The sequence below is a fragment of the Jaculus jaculus genome, chromosome 6 (genome assembly GCF_020740685.1).
Source record: "Jaculus jaculus isolate mJacJac1 chromosome 6, mJacJac1.mat.Y.cur, whole genome shotgun sequence".
Classification (NCBI taxonomy): Eukaryota; Metazoa; Chordata; class Mammalia; order Rodentia; family Dipodidae; genus Jaculus; species Jaculus jaculus.
The window spans coordinates 147,462,614-147,480,857 of record NC_059107.1 but is presented as its reverse complement, the minus strand read 5'-3'; the positions used below and the strand labels follow the sequence as shown (position 1 = coordinate 147,480,857).

General features: G+C 40.9%; 1 protein-coding gene across 5 annotated transcripts in view; it reads left to right on the top strand.

Annotated features, from left to right (window-relative positions):
* Slc41a2 (solute carrier family 41 member 2) overlaps positions 1 to 18,244 on the top strand; it is a 142,093-nt gene that overhangs the window by 58,738 nt on the left and 65,111 nt on the right. For all 5 annotated transcript variants that reach the window (XM_045153206.1, XM_045153208.1, XM_045153204.1 and 2 more), the window contains 2 exons: positions 7,397 to 7,544; positions 11,121 to 11,200. In XM_045153206.1, coding sequence (XP_045009141.1) covers positions 7,397 to 7,544; positions 11,121 to 11,200 — 228 coding nt within the window. The remainder of the gene's footprint in view (positions 1 to 7,396; positions 7,545 to 11,120; positions 11,201 to 18,244) is intronic.

The following is an 18,244-nucleotide window of genomic DNA, read 5'->3' as shown; positions in this document are numbered from 1 at the left end:
CTATATGTTTTGTTCCTCACGTATTTTTTCCTTATTCAGTTCAAAACTGTAAGTTAATGTTTATCTTCTAAATTTCTTTTCTTTTTTCCTTTTTGGAAAATATTTGTAATCATTTACTTGCAAGGAGTGAGAGAGAGAGAATGAATAGGTGAGCCAAGGCCTCTAGCCACTGCAAGCTCCAGACGCATGTGCTACCTCGTGCATCTGGCTTTATGTGGGTACTGGAGAATCAAACCTAGGTCATTAGGCTTTTCAGGCAAGCACTTTAGACACTAAGCCATTTTTCCAGCCCAAATATTTTACTTATTTATTTATTTGAGAGAAAAAGAGAGGGAGAGAAAGAGAGGGAGAGAGAGAGGGAGGGAGAGACAGAGAGACAGAGGCAGTATATAGAGAGAATGGGTTCGCCAGGTCTTGTAGCCATTGCACACGTACTCCAGATGCATGTACCACCTTGTGCATCTGGATTTACTTGGGTACTGGGGCATTGAACTTGGGTCCTTTGGCTTTGCTGGCAAGTGCCTTAACTGCTAAGCCATCTGTTCAGCTCTCTTTTTCTCTCTCTTTTTTTTTTTTTTTTTTTGGTTTTTCGAGGTAGGGTCTCACTCTGGTCCAGGCTGACCTGGAATTAACTCTGTCATCTCAGGGTGGCCTTGGACTCATGGCAATCCTCCTACCTCTGCCTCCCGAGTGCTGGGATTAAAGGCGTGCGCCACCATGCCCGGCTTTTTTCTCCTTTTTTTGGACAGTCTTATGTAGTTAGTCCTCACTCCATAGGAACAGGCTATTATTGTTGTGGAGCAGGGAGACTGTCAAACTGGGCACAGTAGCACATACTTGTAATCCTAGCACTTGGGAAGCTGAGTTTGGACAGTTGAGAATTTGAGGCTAACCTTATCTACATGAGCCCCTGTCTCACAGAGAAGGGGGTTCTGTCATCTTCTATCAATTGGAAACTAGTAAGTGCACAAGCTGGGCATGCTCAGTACCTTTTTCTCTAACCCTAACAGTTAGGCAGTCTGTCCAACTCTGAGGAGGAGAAAAGGGAGGAAGAAAAGTGTTTCAGAAGAGTCACGATTTCTTCCCAACATGAGTAGGGGAAGTAAGTGTCACGTATCTGCCCAAGAACATTGACAGTGGGGCCGCAGGTGCAGGGTTGGTAGTGGCACCAGAGTTCACACTGAATACCAGGCAGTTTCAGAAGATCAGCTATTGAGGAAAATCACATGTACTTTAAGATTTTGCTTTTTTTAATTAATTGATTACTTTGCACATGTATATGTGGGGTGTACCAGGGTCTCTTGCTGCTGCAAACAGACACCAGATGCTTGCACCACCTTTTGAATCTGGCTTATGTGGGTAGCTTGGGAATTGAACATAGGTCAGCAAGCAAATGCCTTTAGCCACTAAACTATCTTCCTAGCCACTAAAATTTTATAAAATACTTATATATGATTATAAAATACTTGATCACAATGTGTTGTCATTTAAAGCATTCACTATTTTGCACGTTATATGGTGATACATTCATGTTGGGTTTTTATTTTATTTTATTTGAGAGAAACAGAGAGAAAGAGGCAGATAGATTAAAAGAGAGAGAGAGAGAGAATGAGTATGCCAAGGCCTTTAGCTGCTATAAATGAATTTCAGACAATGTGCCACCTTGTGTATCTGGCTTATGTGGGCCCTGGTAAATCGAACCTGACTCCTTTGTCTTTGCAGGCACACACCTTAGCCTCTAAGCCATCTCTTCAGCCCTAATTTTTTTTTGAGACAGTGTCACTCTGTAGCCCAGGCTAGACTCAAACTCACTATGTAGCTCAAGCTGGCCTCAAACATGATCATTCTGTCTCAGCCTTTTGAGTGTTGGGATTACAGGTACAAGCCACTATACATGGCATTACATTTCCTTTTTTTATCTTTTTTTTTTTTTTGAGGTGCTACGGATTGAGCTCAGGTCCTTGTACTATGATGCATTAATACTTTAACTGGACCAAGGAGTAAAATAAAATGAAATGTTGCCATAATTTTGAGAAATATTATTCTTAATAATTATTGCTTAGGGTTTTCTAGGCCTCTATTTGTCTTCTGAAAGTTGGCTTAACGTAATTCAAGTTGCACTAATTATTATAGATCTTTTACATTTCATCTATATTAGTGCTTCCGCCCGAAGGGGATTTTTCTTAGTGGGCTTCTGATTGATTCCATAGTTAACTGAACAGTTGCAGGCATTTCTGCAATGCCTGCATTTGGATTGCTGTGGTGTCTGCTTGGTGAGCACTAGGGGGCCTCGCGAGATCAGTAGTTAGGTTCCCAGTGTTTTCATTCTGAACACAAAGATTAGAAATAGGCACATTTGGGACTGGAGGGATGGCTCAGTGATTAAGGCACTTACCTGCAAAGCCAAAGGACCCAGGTTCAATTCCCCAGGACCCACATAAGCCAGCTGCACAAGAAGGCCCTGGTGTGCCCATTCTCTCTCATTCTATCTGCCTGTATCTATCTCTCTCTCTTTCTCTCAGTAAATTTAAAAAAGAAAAAGACCCGGGTATGGTAGCACTTGGGAGGCAGAGGTAGGAGGATTGCCTTGAGTTCAAGGCCATACATAGTCAGCCTGAGCGAGAGTGAGACCCTACCTCAAAAAAATCCAAAAAAAAAAAAAAAAAAAGAAAGAAAAGAAAAGAGGCATGTTTAAATCCTGAGACCCATCCATCATGCTGTGAGCCTTACTACTGGGCAAATTTACCTCCTGAAGTACATTGACAACACTTAGCAGACTGTAGAGATAAAAGCAGGAGTTTGTTTTTTTTTTTTTTTTTTTTCTTTTTCTCTTGTTTTGTTTTGTTTTTCGAGGTATGGTCTCACTCTGGCTCAGGCTGACCTGGAATTACTATGTAGTCTCAGGGTGGCCAAACTCACAGCGACCTTCCTGCCTCTGCCTCCCGAGCGCTGAGATTAAAGGAGTGTGCCATCACTCCTGGTTTAAAAGCAGGATTTTTCTCGTTGTCATTTTTGTCTGGCTCACTGTATTCTAGGCTGACCTGGAACTCCCTCTCTGTAGTTCCTGGCTGGCCTTGAACTCACAGATCCTACTACCTCTGCCTCCCAAGTGTTGGGATTAAAGGCATGCGCCACCACACCCAGCTAAAAGGAGGATTTCTTGATAGCTCTAGGCTTTGGCTAAAGCGGCCATGTATTATTTGGCTCAAAGAATTGGATATTACTTGCAAATGTCCTATTTCTGCTTAAAATTTGCCACTCCTCTTACTATCCATGGCAGATCTTACTTGTGACAGTCTCTTACGGTGGTGTACTAGTGGTGGTTTTTTATTTCTTTTACTTCTACATTTAATAATTGGGATTCTGTAGCAAAGAGTTGTGGACTCTGGATTTTTCTTTTCTTTCTTTCTTCTTTTTTTGCTTTTTCAGGGTAGGGTCTCACTAGCACAGGTTGACCTGGAACTCACTCTGTTGTCTCAGGCTGGCTTCTAACTCACAGCAATCCTCTTAACTCTGTCTCCTTAATGCTGAGATTAAGAGCATGTGCCACCACACCTGGCCTGGATTTAAATTTTAAATTACAATAATATATTCAGGGGTTGGAGAGATGGTTTAGCAGTTAAGGCATTTGACTGTGAAGCCTAAGGACCTGTGTTCAGGTCCCAGGTAAGTCAGACATACAAGATGATGCAAATACACGAGATTGCACATGTGCACAAGATGGCCTACACATCTGGAGTTCGATTACAGTGGCTGAAGGCCCTGGTGTGCCAAATCTCTCTCTCTTATTAAAATAAAAGATATTCAGGACAGGTATAAAGTTAGAACTTGTTAAAATAATTACAAATAGTAGTATCAATGAAAAATAAAAAAGGTAAGTTGTTAACGGGTCTCAGAAAATGTCATGATCTTTAGAAGAGGAACAGTACTTATAATTTGCAGAGTTTATTCATTTTTTATAGCAATAAGTAGAACTAAGTAAAAAATAGAGAAGTTATAAAATAAATCTACAAAATCAGGAATTGTTTTTTCCTGGAAAAAATTGACAAGTAGACAAAAAAAAAAAAAAGTTGCTGGGTGTGGTGATACATGCCATTAATCTCAGCACTTGGGAGGCAGAGGTAAGAGGATCACCCTGAGTTCCGGGCCAACCTAGAACTACAGAGTGAGTTCCAGGTCAGCCTGGGCTAGAATGAGACTCTACCTTGAAAAACAAAAAACGAACAAAAGAAATGTTGAACAGAATATAAAATAAAAATAGAGAGATTACACTGGTTACTTCAGAAATAAAAGAGATCACAAGGGACTATTATGAATGCTTATATGCCAAAATATTACCCTAGGTAGGATGGAGAAATTCCTAGAAACATACATTTATCAAGATTGGATCAAGAAATCGAAGACCTTAATGGAGCGTAGAAAGTAGATTAGAATGGTAATTAAAAATCTCTCAACAAAGAAAAGCCCAGGACAAGATGTCTTTGCAGCTCAGTTCTTCCAAACATTCCAAGAATTAATAGCAATACCTCTTAAATTCTTCTGAAGACAAGGAGGAGGAAGGAGATAAGGGGAGTCTGGAGAGGCGGGGTTGAGGAAGACAAGGAGAATGAGGATGAAGATGAAGATAACTAAAGCCAGGCATGATGGGTCTTGCTTGTAATTTGAGCACTTGGGAGGCTGAGGCAGGAGGAGTGATATAAATTTGAGACCTAGAGGGAATACTTCCAGACTAATAAGGCCATCACCATGCCTTGATACTAGAGCCAATGATACTATAAGAAAACTAGAGGCCAATTTCTCTGAAGACTGTGGCTGCAAAAATCTTTAATATTTTCAAACAGGATTGAAAGATACATAAAAAGATCATACATCGTGACCACATGGAATTTTTCTCTGCTGCGACATTGGTTTAAAATGTAGAGATCAGTATGTTATGCTAACAGAATGAAAGATAAGAACTGTTTAGTGACATCGAGGGGATGGCTCAGCAGTTAAGTGCTCTTGCTGCTTCTGTATGTGAGCCTTTTGGGCCAGAGACCACCAAGTTCAACTCCCCAGATCCCACATAAAAGAAGTGGGGTGTGGCTTTGCACATCTGTAAGCCAGTCCATGGCAGTGCCCTCTCAGACAGCAGCTCTGGGCAGAGAGAAAAACCCTGTTTCGAAGAACCATGTGGAGGAATGATCTGGACACCTGAAATTCTCCTCTGGCCTCTATACACATGCACGGGCATGCACGTCTGTGCACACGTGGACACACACCATAGCACTCAGGCACAAAATCTAATCATTGCAGTAGATGCAGAAGAAGTTTTTGACACTTTGTCTTTTCTTCATAAAGACTCTAAAAAGCTCAGGCTTAGAAGGAAAGTTCCTCAAAATAATAAAGCCCATTTAAAAAATTCTAGTTCTGGTGGATAACCAAGAGCCTTGTCAATATCCTGTCCTGTTTGGGGGGGGCTTCTGAGGCTTCCCTCACTAAAAACTTACTGGAAGATATCCTACCTCTGGCATTAGAATTTTTCTGAAACAATATATGGTAAAGATCATTAATTTTTTTAAATTTAATTTATTTATTTGAGAGGAGGAGAGAGTGGCAGAGAGAGAGAGAGAGAGAGAGAGGGAGGGAGAGAGAGAATGAATGTGGGCACCAGGGCCTAAACTTCTGCAAACCAACTCCAGACACATGTACCATCTTGTGTTTCTGGCTTATGTGGGTCCTGGGGAATTGAACCTGGGTCTTTAGGCTTTGTAGGCAAGTGCCTTAACCACTGAGCCATCCCTTTAACATGATCATTTTGATGTTTAGCAAATACTACCACTGAGCCACATCCCCATCTCATAAAGTCCAATTTTAATTTTCTTCTTTTTTCTTTTGGTTTTTCAAGGTATGTAAGGTTTCACTGCAGCCCAGGCTGACCTGAAATTCACTCTGTAGTCTCAGGGTGGCCTCATACTCATAGCTATCCTCCTACCTCTGCCTCATGAGTGCTGGGATTAAAGGTGTGTGCCACCACACCCAGCAAATAAAGTCTGATTTTGAAAAGATCAAGACTAACATAATTTGGGTGGGAAAAATAAATGAAAGCTTTTCCTTTGCAATCTTGTATTAGGGAAGAATGCCCACTCTTGCCACTTCCGTTCTGCATCATACTGGAAGTGCTAATGAGTAGTTAGACAAGAAAAGGAAATGAAAGGTATCCAAGTTGAAAAGGAAAAAAATCCCTAGTCTTAGGTGACATGATCATATGTAGAAAACACCAAAGATTCTACAAAAAGGTTTTAGGACTAATAAATGAATTCAGTACAAGTTTCAGAATATAAAATCAATTTATAAAAATCATCCATATTTCTTTTTAAAAATTATTTTATTTTATTTTATTGTGATTTGAGAAAGAAACAGAAAGAGGAGAGAGAGAGAGGGAGGGAGAATGGGTGTGCCAGGGCCTCTAGCCACTGCAAACAAATTCCAGACACATCTGCCACCCTGTGCATCTGGCTTACTTGCGTCTGGAGAATCAAACCTGGGTTCTTAGGCTTTGAAGGCAAGTGCCTTGTCTGCTAAGCTGTATCTCTGGCTCAGTCACTTTTTTTTTTTAATGTCAGTAAAGCCATACCTAAGCCAAAGATGATGGTGCCTGCTTGAAAACCCAACATGTAGAAGGCTAAGGCAAGAGGATCTTGTGTTCAAAGACAACCTGGGCATGTGGCAGGCTGCAGGCCAACTTTCCTTCATAATGAGACCCTGTCAATAAGATAAATAAACCACATGTAAATACATACTTACTGAATTCATATAGCAATTTATTGAGGCTTTTCTATGACATTCTGTAAAAAACATATTATTTATTGGAGAGAGAGGGATTGGGGGGGGGAGAGAGAGAGAGAGAGAGAGAGAGAGAGAGAGAGAGAGGCATGCCAGGGCCTGTAGTCATTGCAGTAGAACTCCAGACGTAGCCCGGGCTGGCCTTAAACTTGTGATTCTTCTCCTGAATGTTGGGATAACAAAAATGTGCTACCATGCTCTACATTCATAAAATTTTATTTATTTTTATACAAGTAGAGCAAGGGACAGAGAGACTGGGAATGCCAGAAATTAACTCCAAATGGAAGTACCAGTTTGTGTAACTGGCTTTATGTGGGTACTGGGAAATTGATCCTGGGCTGTTTGTCTTTTCAAGCAAGTGCCTTAATAGTTGAATCATTTCTCAAACCTTCATTTTTAGACATTTATTTTAGTTATGAACTTATTTGAAGTTTGTAGAAAATGTAAGGCATGCTAATATGTTTTCTATTATATCTTATAGTAAAATATTACTCTTGATAATTTACATTTGCTACTTGGAGAGAAGAGAAATTGAATATCTCTTTTTCTTTCTTTTTTTTTTTAATTTTAGAGACCTATTACTACATTTCTCCATTAGTTTGTGCCTTTTTCTTGGCTCTAACTCCTATATGGATTATAATAGCTGCCAAACATCCAGCTACAAGGACAGTTCTCCACTCAGGCTGGGAGCCTGTCATAACAGCTATGGTTATAAGCAGGTTAGTATCAAAATAATATGTGTTTGTTCAATCTGTGTATAGGTGTGTGCATATTAAACAAGTTACTTATTTTTCTTGGCTACATCCTTATACATAGGTAATTCATAATTCTCTAAATGAATACACAACTTAAGGCACAGGCTATTGAAAGCACTTGTACTTAATAGATTGATGGATAAAATTTAATGGTGTCTCTTAAGGTCTCTATGTGTGCATGTGTGTGTTTAATGATTTTAATTATTTATTTAAGAGACAGAGAGAAAGAGGCAATTGAGAAAGACACAGAGAGAGAGGTGGGGGGAGGGAAGGAATGAATATAAGAAATGGGCAGGCCAGGGCCTCAAGCCACTGCAGACAAACTCCATATGCATGTGCCACCTTGTGCATCTGGCTTACATGGGTCCTGGGGAATCAAACCTGGGTTCTTTGGCTTTGTAGGCAAGTGCCTTAACTGCTAAGCCATCTCTCCAGCCTGTGTGTATGTGTGTGCATGTATGTGTGTGTTTTGAGGTAGGATCTCACTCTAGCTCAGGCTGACCTGGAATTCACTATGTAGTCCCAGGGTGACCTCGAACTCATGGCGATCCTGCTACTTCTGCCTCCCAAGTGCTGGGATTAAAGGTGTGTGCCACCACACCTGGCAAGTGTGTGTGCGTTTGAATACAACAAAGACAATTACTTATTTTGAATATTTATTTATTTGAGATAGAGGGAGAAGGAGGCATTGAGAGAGAGAGAGAGAGAGAATGAGAACAGTTGTGCCAGGGTCTCCAGCCACTGCAAACAAACTCTAGATGTATACACCACTTTGTACATCTGGCTTACATGGGTACTGGGGAATTGAATCTGGGTCTTCAGGCTTTCCAGGCAAACACCTTAGCCATTAAGCCAGCTCTCCAGTCCTCCAGTCACTATTTTTGAATAGTGAGTTGATCTGGTGAATATGGGAAGCCTGAGGAATGCATATGCTGTTTTGTTGCTTTCACGTGGTGGAGTTCGGCAGGCTTCAGGATGGAATTAAGGATGCGTCCATCTCAGCGTAGTTCTCAGCGGTAGAAGAAGAGCACGGCTGAAGGAGCTAGTCCTTGTCTACTGGGGAAGTAATAGCCATACAGAAGCAAACTGGGGTAGTGGCCACTGATCATAAAATTACAAGATTTATATTACTATAGAAAGATGTCTAATACACATATGGTGAAAACAGACAAACAGATAAAACCTAGAGAAAAGGATGATTTTTTCTTAAATGAGGTAAACTAAGGATCCTATGAGATATTTGGAGGTGATGGTACATACACTGTGATCCAGCATGGAGGGCAATGAAGGGAAGGTGTGGGGTGTCAGCTGGGCCTCTGCTATGGAGGTCCACCGTCCAGATCATTCAAATGATGGTATTATAAAGAAAGATGTTTCTAAGAATTTTTTTCTTTTTGGTTTTTTTGAGGTAGCATCTCATTCTAGTCCAGGTTGACCTGGAACTCAAAGCGATCATCCTACCTCTGCCTCCCAAGTACTGGACTTAAAGGCATGTGCTACCGTGCCTGGCCTTAAAATATTTTTATTTATTTATTTGCAAGCAGACAGAGTGGTAGAGAGAAGGGCATGCCAGGGCCTTCAACAAACTCCAGAAGCATGTGCTGCCATGCATCTGGCTTTTCGTGGGTCTTGGGGATCAGACTTGGGTCATTAGGCTTTGCAGGCCTTAGCTGCTGAGCAGTTCTTCAGCCACTCAAATTATTTTTTAAATTAGAAGAGTAAAATAGATGACATGGTTTGTTTACTGTCTAGAAATGGACAAAATTAAAACTTTCTATGGGATCTTCCACGTAGAAGCTGCAGCAGTCGCCTTCTCACTGCTGGGACAAATGCCCAACCAGAGACAGTTTGTGGAAGGAATAGGGTTGTTTCCCAGAGAAAGTTTTATGACGATGGAGAAAGCAAAGCAAGGACAGACAGCAGAGCACCCTATCTTGTCACAAGAGTGAGCTAGCTGACACTAGTTAGTGTCAAGTGGGGCTAGATAATAAAATCTTAAGGCCTGCCTGCCCCTAGTGACACAGCCACCTCCCAGATGAGACCTTATCACAGACACACGAGGCTGTGAGGGCCACTTCACATTCAAATGCCACAGGAGCATATATGTAAGCTGGGCGTGGTGGCACAAACCTGTAACCCGAATGCAGGAAACTGAAGCAGGAGAATTGCTATGAGTTTGAGGCTGGCCTGAGTTACACAGCAAGACCCATCTCAAAATACCATAGATAAGTAAGTTAAAGTCAGTGGTGTGTGTATTTTACAGGTAGCACATGTTAGAAATCAGAGTCCTAAAATTTGGGGCCCTAGCTTATATTGGGGTCATGTTTTAAAACTCTTCTTCTTAAAAAAGATTTTATTTGTTTACTAATGCGAGAAAGAGAGAGAGAGAGAAAGGGAGGGACAGAGGGAGGGAGAGAAAATATGGATGGGCGCACCAAGGCCTCCAGCCACTGCACACAAACTCCAGATACATGTACCACCTTGTGCATCTGGCTTACATGGATCCTGGGGAATTGAACCTGGGTCCTTTGTCTTAGCAGGCAAGTAAGTGCCTGAACCACTAACTGCCAAGCCATCTATCCAGCCCATTGCTGTGGGTTTTTTTTGTTGTTTTGTTTTGTTTTAAGGTAGAGTTTTGCTTTAGCCCAGGCTGACCTGGAATTCACTATGTAGTCTCAGGGTGGCCTTGAACTCATGGCGATCCTCTTACCTCTGCCTCCTGAGTGCTGGGATTAAAGGCGTGCACCACCACATCTGGATCCATTGCCATGTTTTATTTTCAACTTTTATTGTTGACATTGATTTTCTTAAATTTTTAAATTTTTTTTTAATTAACAACTTCCATGATTGTAAACAATATCCCATGGTAATTTCCTCCCTCCCCCCACTTTCCCTTTTTTTTTAAAAATTTTTATTTATTTATTTGAGAGCGACAGACACAGAGAGAAAGACAGATAGAGGGAGAGAGAGAGAATGGGCGCGCCAGGGCTTCCAGCCTCTGCAAACGAACTCCAGACGCGTGCGTCCCCTTGTGCATCTGGCTAACGTGGGACCTGGGGAATCGAGCCTCAAACCGGGGTCTTTAGGCTTCACAGGCAAGCGCTTAACCGCTAAGCCATCTCTCCAGCCCCCCACTTTCCCTTTGAAACTCCACTCTCCATCATATTCCCTGACATTGATTTTTATTGTAATTTATTTTATTTATTTATTTGACAGAGAGAAGGAGGGAGAGAGAGAGAATGGGCATGCCAGGGCCTCTGGCCACTGCAAACAAACTCCATATGCATGTGCCACCTTGTGCATCTGGCTGATGTGGGTCCTGGGCAATCGAACCTTGGTCCTTCGGCTTTGTAGGCAAATGCCTTAACCGCTAAGCCATCCCTCCAGCCCCTGACATTGATTTTTACATTGAATATTCTTTTTACTCTATTGTTACAATATATAAGCATTTCATTTATAAGGTAAGTGTGTCTGAATACATAGAACAACATGAAATAATTTCTCCATTCTCTCTCGTGACAGTGGTTTTATTTCTTTCAGCATTGGAGGCCTTATTCTGGACACAACTGTATCTGACCCAAACTTGGTTGGAATTGTTGTTTACACACCAGTTATTAATGGTAAGAGTTCAATGCACTGTTCTCCAGTGGCATCCAGACTTTATATACTCTTAGGTTCTCTCTCTCTCTGTCTTTGGAGATAGGGTCTCACTCTAGCCCAGGCTGACCTGGAATTCACTATGTAGTCTCAGGGTGGCCTTGAACTCACAGTGATCTTCCTACCTCTGCCTCCTGAGTGCTGGGATTCAAGATGTGCGCCACCATGCCCAACCCTCCTCTTAAGTTCTCACAGAAGCCTTAGGACTCAAATACTAAGAGATATATTCTAATCTCCTGTTCCATCCATTTCTCCTTTCAAACTCAAGGTGTTGCTTGGATTGGAACTTATTTTCCCAGCTGTCAGTATGCAGAACATGTTTTTGGAAAGAAATATGTTTTCTTTTGAGGTAGGGTCATGCTCTAGCCCAGGCTGACCTGGGATTCACTGTATAGTCTCAGGGTGGCCTTGAATGTATGATGATCCTCCTACTTCTGCCTCCCAAGTGCTAGGATTAAAGTCATGCACCACCATACCTGGCCTAAGAACTCTAAAAAAATATATTATTTATTTATTTTGAGAAAGAGAAGGAGAGATAATAGGTGTTCCATGGGGCTCCTGCCACTACAAACAAAATCTAGCTGCATGTGGCACTTTGTGTATCTGACTTTTCCATGGGTACTGGGGAATCAAACCCAGGCCTTCAGGCTTTGCAGGCAATCTTCTTTAACCACTTAGGCACCTCTCCAGCACCAAAACACATTTCTTGATTATACTGTCAGATACTAATATGATAGCTATATCTGACTTTTAAGGCTAATATGGAAAAATGTGAAACTTTTGTCTATGTTTAGAGTGTCCAACAATATTTCCCTGATAGATCCACGTTCTAGTTGTTTGAGACACCATTTTCCCTATTACTCTACATCCTTAATTAACATCTGAACATCTGACTCAACCTAGTTCTTATCTTGGACTTGAAAATGACCAAACCTTGTCATTTGCCCTTACATGATTCACTTGTTCTTTAATTTATCTGTTTCAACATTGTAGTCTAATGCCTCACTAAGGCCATCCAACAAAAAGTAACCTTCCTGAGACACTGCTGCTCAGTACATGTTGTCACTAAAATACTAATAGTCCATAAGCATTATATCAGTCCTAAGATGAACTTATCAGTGAGTTTCTCCTGTGTCAAATCAAATCTGAATTCCACTCCCCAGCTTTCAAATCCCCTGATAAACTGTTGGACTCAATGTTCCAAAGGATGCACCAAACTATACTATTAGGCTCTTGTGTTGCTCCAACACAGATTCTAATTTTCACTACCCAGAATGGCTACATCTTTCCTTCTACATGCTCATATTCTCTTCACTTAATATTAATTGGAAACTTCATTAGTATAAGTATTATCCACTGATCATTGTTTGGGATGTATTGAGTAACATTTTGGTGAGAGACTTTAACTGAAATTTAAATAGTCCTTTATTAGTAAGGCCTTCATGAGTATTTCAGTTATTTCTCTTTTCCATTCTAGAAGCCATTCTAGAGCTTTCATGAAGTGCTGTCTGTGGAAGTCCCTGCTATGTCACCACGTTAGTAAAATCCTTTTTGTATCTGAGGAAGAAAACCTCCTAGCTGTATATCATAGTGAGGTCATCTTATGTTAAACTCCACTCTTTCAGAGCAATCAGATCTTCCTGCCGTCATTCTTCAGAATATCACCATCAAATTAGCTTATTTTGGATTGTATTGTGTTAGAACGTTTGATTTCAAAACTGCTGTTTGAGTTACTGACTTGAGTTTCATAAAAAATTGTTATGTGCATTTTGGTTTAGAATGTGGATAGACTTTCTGAAATGGCTCTAAACATACTTCTGCCATTTTTTTTTGTTGTTGTTTTTTCAGGAAGGTAGGGTTTCACTGTACCCCAGGCATTCACTGTGTAATCTCAGGGTGGCCTTAAATTCACAGCAATCCCCTCACCTCTGCCTCCCAAGTGCTGGAATTAAAGGTGTGCGCTACCACACCTAGGAATATTTCTGCCATCTTGCTTTGCATTTATGGCAGATGGCATTGTCAGTGCTGATTAGTATCATTAGCTCTGAAAAACACTGAAGATACTCTGTGACCAGCAGTATCAAATATTCAGCCAAGACTTAATTCTAAAAAAGCATATTCACTCTGTTAATATTCACATTTGCTTTCAGTCTCATAAGTAGAAAAATTATGTGTATATCAAATATTTGTTCCACATTTCCTTATGATTTATTATTTTTAAAAAACCCACAGAGAAGGACTGAAGAGATTCAGTGGTTAAGATGCTTGCCTGCCAAGCCTAAGGCCTGAGTTCAATTTTTTAGTACCCACATAAAGCCAAATGCACAAGGAGGCATATGCTTCTGGAGTTTGTTTGCAATGGCTAGAGGCCCAGGTGTATTCATTTTCTCTGTTTCCCATCTTTTTTTGTTTTGTCTCCTATCTTTTTCTGCTTGCAAATAAATAAATAAAAATATTTAAATAGCAAAATTGTACATATGTCAAAGAGTTGTTCTAAAATACATTTCCTTATGATTTATTATAAAAAATCATAGAGAAGATTCCTTCTGTGTTCTTTAAGATTAAACTTTTAAAATATATTTTTATTTTACTCATTTGAGAGAGAAAATGGGTGCACCAGGAACTCCTATTGCTGCAAATGAACTCCAGACGCATGCACCAACTTGTGCATCTGGCTCACGTGGGACCTGGGGAATCAAACCGGGGTCCTTGGCTTTGCGGGAAAGTGCCTTGATGGCTAAGCCATCTCTCCAGCCCATGATTGAACTTTTGAGAAATGAATTACAGCCAGACATGATGATGCATGCTCTTAGTCCCAGCACTTGGGAGACTGGGTTAGGAGAATTGCCATGAGTTTAAGGCCAATCTGGGGCTAAAGAGTGAGTTCCTGGTCACCCTGGGCTAGAGTGAGACCCTGCTTAGAAAAAAAAGAGAATTGAATCTCATTTTAAATATGTTCAGGTCCTCCTCATCACTACCATTTGGTGTTTAGTGAGAATCTTATGAGTGGAAGATAACTATAGGGTTTATGCATGTACATGTCATTTAATCATCATGTAAATAATTTATTCAAGATTTAATATCTTGTAAGTGGCAAATCAGGATTTGATCAAAATCTGCTCAATTCCAAACCTATAGATTTTTTTCACTCTCAAAATATACAACTACCAATTTACCTGCTTTATCAGATGCATGAATATATAAATTTTAAAGCAAAGCATATCAACATGATCTTTTAATATTGTATATATGTAATTACAATGATTGTAATGGGGAGGTAATATGATTGAGAATGGAATTTCAAACGGGAAAGTGTGGGGGTGGGGAGGGAGGGAATTACCATGGGATATATTTTATAATCATGGAAAATGTTAATAAAAATTTAAAAAAAAAAAAAAAAAAAAATGGAAAAAGATATCTTTTAACACTTAGATCTCTCAGAACTAGTAGTGTTTTTGAAAGTATATGTCTTGATAAGATTTGTTGTGACATATTAGCAATATAACTTTTTAAAAGTGAGTTCTGTTCTCAGTTAAATTTTGTAAACATTAGGTTAAACAGAAAGTTCTTTTTTAAAAAAATTTTTGTTTATTTGAGAGCGACAGACAGAAAGAGGAGAGAGAATGAGCACACCAAGGCCTCCAGTCACTGTCGATGAACTGCAGATGCTTGTGCCACCTTGTGCATCTGGCTTGCATGGGTACTGGGGAAATGGAGCCTAGAACCAGAGTCTGTAGGCTTCACAGGCAAGCACTTAACTGCTAAATGTCTCCAGCCCTAAACAGAAATCTTGATTACAGGTCATCTTAAAACCTTGTCATCCTTGCCTACTCTGTTGCTCTCTTTCTGACACTTCTGCTAGCAAGTGTGAATTTCTGAATCTAACCTTCTTTCAGTCCCTAGACTATGCTTCAAGACTCCCTGGTGTTGAGCTTACATAGTTTTTAAACATTTGGGACATTAATGGAGGGTGGCCCAGGGCCTCACATGTACTCATTCACTGAGCCGTGTCCCCAGCCCTATGTATTTATTTTAATCACAGTATATTTTCAAACAGTAACTTATCACTTTGCATATACAATAAGAGCCTTGTATCAGTATACTTGAATTACCACTTCTGTCATATGGCTTTGTCACTTTGTCTCTTGTCTTGACTCATGTTAATTTTCAGACCTATACTTATGATTTTTTTTTTTTTTGAGATAAGGCCTTACTGTGTAGCTCAGGGCAACTTTGAACTCATGACTTCCCATATCAGCCTAGCTGTTAATATAGCAATACTTTAAATTGGATACTTTCACATGGAAGCTCCAAAGTTCCTAACTGAATTTATTCTTTCCCTTAATCCCTCATCCTTCTATATTTCCTGCATTCAGTAATAGTATTCTTATTATTTATTATAATCATTACCCACTAGTATCCCAGCTAAGACTTCTCAAAGTCACATTCACCCTTTCCTTTATATTCGTGTCTCCCAGCTTTTAGAGTAGCTCTGAAGTAGTCTCGGCACCCCGTCTCTATTATCCCTGCTTTCAGTCATGATCTCTCTTGGGCATCTCCCCATACATGGCCTCGCTGCCCCTTCTTCCATCCAGTTCAGCCTGTCATGCACTTTGTCAGTTATCTTCCCAGCAAACTGGATCTTATTCCTTGCTCTGAGGTCATGACTAGCCTTTTGTTTCCTAGAGGATAAAGTGCAAACAGTTTAGCCCAACATTCTGGGCCCAATCTTCCCTAAGCTCTGCTTCTCATGGCCCATTTCCCCACCTCTTCACCTACTCCACAGTTCTCTTCTTTTCTTGGGCTTGAGAGTTCTATCAGATGTGTCTCGTTTTTCTCTGCATTGTACTTTTGTACATACTGTTCTGTCTTCCTCTCCTTCCCTTGTCTGCACTGTTCTATTCATTTACTAAGACCCAGTTAAAATGCCGTATATTCAGCAGAACACCAGAGTTAGTTGTCTTTTCTAAGCTCTGATAGTATGCTTTCAGCAATTTTATTGCTGTATATATTTAGTTTGAATGACAATCTTTGTTTTCTCTGACTCTGAGTAATGTCCATCATGCTAAGCTTTGGTAGTTGTGGAATGGATAAATACATGGTTAAGAATCAGAGGAAATTATCTTCTTAAATAACACAATGTAGGACATAAACAACAACAACAAAAACATTTTATATGCTTTAGCGGGAACTGGAGAGGTACATTTAAAGCAGCTAAAAGTAGAAAAATGGTTCCTACTGTTTGTATAAAATATTGGCAATATTAGCAGATTTGTTACTTTTCCTAATATTTAAGAATTATATTGGTTTCTCAGCTTTTCTCTCTGCTTGATCTACCCCCAAGCCCTTTACATTAGAAGCAGTATTAGGTAGTAGCTCTTTAGATATTAAAGGGGAAGGCTGAAGGTCCAAGGAATGAGTGCTTGTACACAGCAGAGTTGAACGAGGTGTCCACTGTCAGAAGGAAGAGAGCTGCTATGTAGCAGGGAGGATTCGCGCTTACTCAGTGACGGGACGCCATTCATGAGCAGTCTTCCAGTGGAGTGTTCACTCTAAAAACGAATGAGTTACGTCCTCTGCCAGAGCAAGGGTGGGCCTCGGGAAGTTAATGTACAATGTTATTTCCTCTGTGTAAAGTCCCCAGGCGTGTTTGTTGGTTAGTACTGCACCTGCAGTGTACTAGTATCAGAAAAGCAAGCGTATGGAAAACAGCCAACTGTACTTTGATAGGGGAGGAATGCACAGGCCCCTAAAGAGGGTTAGTCCACCATGGCGGGCAAGGCGTGGCAGGGCACTAGGTGCTGGAAGTGTGTGAAGAGCCCCCTCACATCACCAGCAGAGCAGGAAGTAAAAGCTGGCTAGAACCAGGGTCCCCCTACAGCCTTTGAACCCCCCCCCCCGCAGGGACCTACATCTGCCAGCCTCCTCATAGCCTCCCAGAATAGTGCTGGTTGACAATGGGAAGAAGATGACTAGTGAGAAAGTCTAGTGAGAACCTTTCTGGGAGCCAAGAGGGATGTTAGATCTATTTATTGTCAAGTAGGCAGAGGAATGATGGAGAAGGAAAGACTGGGGGCATGTGAGAGGAGCAAGGACCATGAAATGGTGGGCTAAGAAGTAGCCCTGGAAAGAATGAGTGTACCTTAACTTCTGTGTGGTAAGAACGAGAGCTCTGCAGGGTCAGTTGGAGCTAGACGTGTGGGGCAGGGAAAGGAGAGGAGGACAGAGGGATTTACAGTGACAGCCTCCATGTGGAAGAAAGTAGGTAGATTGATTTCCCTAGGGCGGTGCGCCCTACCCTTTTCCTTTCTCCTTGTTTTTTTTCAAGGCAGGGTCTCATTCTAGCCCAGGCTGTCTGGAACTCACGTTGTAGTCCCAGCCTGGTTTCAAACTCAGGGTAATCCTCCTACCTGCATCTCCAGAGTGCTGGGATTTTGTGCCACCTTGCCTGGCTTCCTAAACTTGCATGTCAAGGTGCATATACAAAACAGTGTTGCGTGTCACTAAGTTGAAGAAGGAGGCCATTTGTAGCCATTCCAAGAACTTTAAGAATTGTCTTAGGGCTGGAGAGTTGGTTTGCCCTTAAGGCATTTGCCTGCGAAGCCTAAGGACTCAGGCTCAATTCCCCAGTATCCGCATAAGGCAGATGCATAAGACCATGCATGCAGCTGGAGTATGTTTGCAGTGGCTGGAGGTCCTGGCATGCCCATTCTCTCTGTCTGCCTCTCTCTGTCTGTCTCCTATAAATAGATAAAAGAAAAAAAAAAAAGATTTGTGACTGTTTATAGACATAGTTGTCAGGAAGTTCTGACCCAGGACAGTGTTTTTTTCATGGTTACCTTCTGAAAGAACTATTTTAAATAAACTTCCCCAAGGATGCTATGATTGCTTGAATGTAAAATGTCCCTCATGGACTTATGTGTTTGAATACTTTATCTTATATTGGCTATTGTTTGCGAAGATTATGGAACCTTTGGGAGGTGGAATCTCGCTTGAGGAAGTGTGTC